Source organism: Fonsecaea monophora (genome assembly GCF_001642475.1).
Source record: "Fonsecaea monophora strain CBS 269.37 chromosome Unknown Scaff239, whole genome shotgun sequence".
Classification (NCBI taxonomy): Eukaryota; Fungi; Ascomycota; class Eurotiomycetes; order Chaetothyriales; family Herpotrichiellaceae; genus Fonsecaea; species Fonsecaea monophora.
This window is the reverse complement of record NW_019174170.1, coordinates 3,383-8,568: the sequence shown is the minus strand read 5'-3', so window position 1 is coordinate 8,568 and position 5,186 is coordinate 3,383. Positions and strand designations below refer to the sequence as shown.

Here is a 5,186-nt window from a genome sequence, read left to right as displayed (position 1 = left end):
TGTGACTGGCAGGAATGCCAAGGACGTGTAATGACCGTCACGCTAGTCCTCGGCCGAAGGCCTTCGGACTAGCGCCGGTAGGGCCCTGTAAATTACTCGAAGGTATATAGTCAGACGGTCCCCAGGACCTAGCAGAATTCACCATGTTCCTCCGTTGAGTCACATGCACGTGCACGTTTCAGCACGTGACCTTACGTGACCATGTCAGGGCTTACTTACCAACTTGCTCTTCCACTATCTCTTGTCTCTTAGCTTAACTAAACCTTGAAAAGCAACACACTTGTACTGATTCGATCCAGTGTACTCACCCACGCTAAGTCGGAGTGACCCGAACACTTTAAAGTGTTTCCGTCGGCACGACCATGACCTAAATCGCCGCTTCTGCCGGTTGGAGATTGTTGCCACGGTTTGCTGGGAAAAAAATTCTCTGCCAGTCCTTTTTCTCTTGTCGGTCATTGGTCAACTCGGTAATCGGCAATGGTTCAACGACAATGGCAAGGGCGCAGGTCCTCCAGACCCAATCAGATCCTCTGATATCGTGCGCGGGGAATGCCCGAGATCGGACTACCCAACCATGAGCGACGATTATTGGAAAGGACTCAAAGATGGCTGAGCCCAAAAAAGGAATCGCACATCCGTCGTGGTTCAAGGGTGATTAAGAGGATCCCCTGCGAACCAGTACAAGGGAAGAGTTGGGGTAACTTCGAAGGTGACGGTGAAGGAGGACCTCGAGATGATTGCTCGATCTACAAGTACTGTCGTTTGAGTCATTTTCTCTTTACATCCCCCTGCATATCTGCGGTCTGAATCGTCTGTCTTGTGTTGGCGTATATATCGCTGTGCCACATCCCAAACTACTCGCGAAAGCATCTCAAAATACAGCCCTACATTCTTGTGGGTCGCCCTCCGGTTTGACTATAGTTGTTCCTTTCAGGGGGAAATGACAATCGCCTCCCGAAGACCTTTTCTCCAAACATACTCACAATGACCGGCGAACTTCACCATGACACCGTCCAAAGTGACAACCCCAATCCCGACATTCTTCCTATCTCGTCGCCATCAGATTATCCTGTCTCCCTGGACCTCGAGAGGACACCAACCATGAGCATAAGAGACCATCGTGCAGAAGAGAAACCGGATCTTGTACGCATACGGTCGGCCATCTCGGCGCACGACATACAAGGTGTGCCCAGTCATGATAGCACCTTTGTCGAAATCAATGCCGCCCAATATGAGCGTTTCAGTGAGCGTCGGAAGATCGTCATTACTTGCGTCCTCTCGCTGTGTGGCTTTCTGTCTCCGATCTCGTCCACCACCATCCTTTCTGCTATTCCGGAAGTAGCAGCCACCTACAACACTGACGGCACCATGATCAATTTGTCGAATGCGCTGTATCTGATCTTCATGGGTCTGTCACCTTGTCTTTGGGGTCCAATGTCCAACATCTATGGCCGTCGATGGGTGTGCATCATCACTGCCATTCTGTTCTTTGCATTCAGTGTCGGAACTGCGCTCGCACCCAATCTGGCATCCTATTTCGTCTTCCGAATGCTCACCGCATATCAAGGGACGTCGTTTCTCATTGTGGGAAACTCGTGTCTGGGAGACATTTACACTCCGACAGCGAGAGCCACCGCACTCGGCTGGTTTCTCTCGGGTACACTGATCGGTCCTGCCTTTGGGCCTTTTATCGGAGGCATAATCGTCACGTTCCGTTCGTGGCGTGACATCTTCTGGCTGCAATCTGCCCTCGGTGGCCTCGCTGCCGTCCTGGTGATCTTGTTGCTTCCTGAGACGATTCCGGAAAAGAAGATTCACGAGCTTCGCGAATACTCCCAGAAAGAGCGGACACTGCGGATAATTCATTGGGTGTCTCCCTTACGTATCGCCGTCCTACTCTTCTCGTACCCCAACCTTATCATCGCCGGCCTCTCATCGAGTGCTCTTGTCTGGAACATGTACGGCTTGCTCACGCCGATCCGTTATGTCCTCAACCCTCGGTTCCACCTGACATCTCCCATCCAGTCTGGGCTTTTCTATATTGCACCTGGCTGCGGGTATCTGTTGGGTACCTTCTTTGGTGGTCGTTGGGCCGACCATATCGTGAAAAAGTGGATTCGGAAGAAAAATAGGCGCGTGGCCGAGGATCGTTTGAGATCATGTTATGTGTTCGTCGGCGGTGTCGTGCCCGCTTGCATGCTCATCTATGGATGGTCGGTGGAAAAGGCGGTAGGCGGCATCCCTCTACCCGTCGCGGCAATGTTCCTTCAGGGGGTTGCTCAGCTCTTCTGCTTCCCCAGCCTCAACACCTATTGTCTGGACGTCATGCAATACAAGGGCCAATCCGCAGAAGTGGTGGCGGGAAACTACATGATCCGGTACGCATTCGCTGCTGCAGCGTCCGCCGTGTGCCTGCCAGCCATCGAGGCGATCGGGGTTGGCTGGTTCAGCACAATCTCTGCCGTGTTCCTAGTGATCACCGCTGTCTGTTTGTGGGCCACAACGATATGGGGAGAAGGCTGGAGACAGGCCGTTGACAACAAGAAGAAAATGAAGAGGAGACAAAGACGAGAAGAGAAGGCCAAGGATGAAGGTGGCAAAGAGGGCGTGTGAGGTGGTCTGCCTGACAAGTCTTTCTGCAGTGAAGGAGTCATCGAGGTGTATGGGGCAGGAGATAACGCGAGTGTTTTTGATCGGTATCTAGTCATGGTCGATGGACGACATGGGATTTTGTTAGGTAAGGATTTTCACGGCAATAACGACGCGACGAGAACGACCAGATTTCAGGCGAGTGAAGCGATATGCAGCATACAAAAGGTATATACCGCGGGGTTTGGGCAACAAGAGAGCGTTCGGCGTTGACTTTTTTGGGTGTGGGTGGTCGGCTATGGCGAATTGGACTTTACGAGTTTAAGAAGGATATCGGTCTACAAAGACTTTGGAGTCAGAGACGGTACATGGAGGGAGGCAGGCAACGGAACATAGAATATTGTAGTATAGGCCCCAGGTATAGACGCATAGAACTATAGAGCAAGACGGGGGTCGACATCGACATCGACATCGACATGAATGCCATAACATGTACAAATGGGCCACATGTAAAGGTCGACCGTCGACCGTGTTGTTCGAAGAAGTCCCATTCTGGACTCAAGCTGCTATGCTGGGATACTACTTGTATGTTGTTTGGACTTGTACAGAGGTCGCGAGACCACGTGCTCTGGTCTGGTCTGGTCCCGTCACATGTGAAATGGTGGCGGGGATCCCATGGCAATGATGAAAGTGGGGTTGTTGGCAGAGAGGAGGGAAAGATTGTCTATCTATCGGCGTCCTCCGCCGCCCGCGTTTCCAGGTGTCGTTTGTATCGAGTAAACACATTGATTTGGACACTACTCACACGCACATACACACACTACTGGGCGTACCGGCATAAAATTTCTGTGATAATTCCTGGTGTGTTTCTGGTGTTTTTGCACCTTGCAGATTAGTTTTTCAGCAGGTTGCTTGCGAGCATTTACTCCTACAATCCCACGTCTACTTGTTGCGAGCCATATCTTGATTAACCTCTTAGAGATTGTTCTGGTTGAGTCACCCTGCGGCTTGCACATATTTGAGCTCCCCCCCGCTGAAGAGCGATCCCAGCCACCATGGAAGTCAACATCCAGCCGCAGGCACTGTCCGAGGCCATTGTCGACAGAACGCTCACTTCGGACACCACATCTACGTCCAGGATAAGCGTGACGCCCGTCCCCGCCGCGCTGATCGACACGACCTTCTCATCCTCGACGAACCTGTCCACCACCGTCCTCGGCGCTTCCATCCTATCCTGCTCCGATGAGTACTTCGCAGCCGCCTCCAATCTCCTCACGCCGACACCTGTGATACGAAAGCCGGGGGTCTTTGTCCACACGGGAGCGTGGTATGACGGGTGGGAGACCAGGAGACATAACCCCAAGGAATTCGACTGGGTGGTGATCAAACTCGGCTGTGTGGCACAGATAGAAGCGGTCGAGGTGGACACGAGCTACTTCAATGGGAACGAGGCACCGCTTGCTGGGCTGGACGGGGTTGCCTTTTCGAGCGACGAGGACGACAGTCAGGTCGCGAAGGAAGGGTATGCTGGGTGGACGGAAGTGCTGCCCCCGCAAAAGTGTGGACCCTCTCAACGGCAGGCGTGGAAGGTGTCTGGTCCAGGCGTGCAGGGGAAGCAGTTCACGCACTTGAGGTTGAAGCAGTATCCGGACGGGGGCATTGCCAGGTTGAGGGTCTACGGGACGGTTGTCCCGCCGTCGCTACCGGCAAGTGTCACGTCGGGAAAGGAGGAGAGACCCCTCGAAGACCTGGCCAGTGCGCTCAACGGCGGTGTCGCTATCGAATGCTCCGACCAACATTTCGGCGGGAAGAACTATCTGATCCTGCCCGGCAGAGGGAAGGACATGGGCGACGGATGGGAGACGGCCAGAAGCAGGGTCAAGGGCCACACCGACTGGGTGATAGTCCGCCTGGGATTGAAGGGCAGGAAAATCGAAAAGGTCATCGTCGACACAAAGGATTTCAGAGGGAATTTCCCGAGAGCGGTCAAGGTGGAGGGGTGGGCGACCGAGGTGGCAAAGGCGGCTCTGGGCACCGAGGCGGACCCCAAACACGACGCGACGGGCTGGACAGCACTAATCAAGGGAGAGCAGCCTTGCCAAGCAGATACCGAGCATGGGTTTGAGGGTGACCAACTGGTGGTTTCTGATCCTCCAGAAGGTCATGTGTGGACGCACGTGAAGATGACCATTATCCCTGATGGCGGTGTGAAGAGGTTGAGGATATTCGGGAGGCGGGCGTGAGGATGCACTCTGCCCGAGTATATAAACCCTGTAGCCGCTCAGCGCGTATACAAGAGACAAAAAGCTACAAGCACAAGTAATCGTACTGATATGTCACCTGTCACTGTTTTTGTTGTTTTGTGCCTCTTCCGCTCCGCCGTCCGATGATCGTGGATAGCATCAAACGGCCGCTTCGTGGTTGGTTGGTACCAACGAGTCTCGATTCGCCTGGTTGACGCCAAGACCGACATCGGCCCCGCACCCAGCAATGTCATTGGCCAAACAGCCCTTCTCCGCAAATCCAGAAGGCAAAATTCGCAGATTTGGGATGCCACTCGGTCCTCCTCCATGCCACACTGCTTTCTCCCACTTCCG

At 53.6% G+C, this 5,186-nt stretch overlaps 2 protein-coding genes across 2 annotated transcripts; both read left to right on the top strand.

Moving 5' to 3' along the window:
* Nucleotides 1-984: 984 nt before the first annotated feature.
* Nucleotides 985-2,613, top strand: AYO21_12131 (hypothetical protein; the record flags this gene model as incomplete). The annotated part of the gene is made up of 1 exon (XM_022661956.1): nucleotides 985-2,613. The coding sequence occupies one exon, from the start codon at nucleotides 985-987 to the stop codon at nucleotides 2,611-2,613; it is 1,629 nt and encodes a 542-aa protein (XP_022505735.1).
* A 1,031-nt stretch (nucleotides 2,614-3,644) lies between these two features.
* AYO21_12130 (allantoicase) lies at nucleotides 3,645-4,832 on the top strand (the record flags this gene model as incomplete). Its single annotated transcript, XM_022661955.1, has 1 exon — nucleotides 3,645-4,832. One exon carries the CDS (start codon nucleotides 3,645-3,647, stop codon nucleotides 4,830-4,832), a length of 1,188 nt encoding a protein of 395 aa, XP_022505734.1.
* Nucleotides 4,833-5,186: the final 354 nt, after the last annotated feature.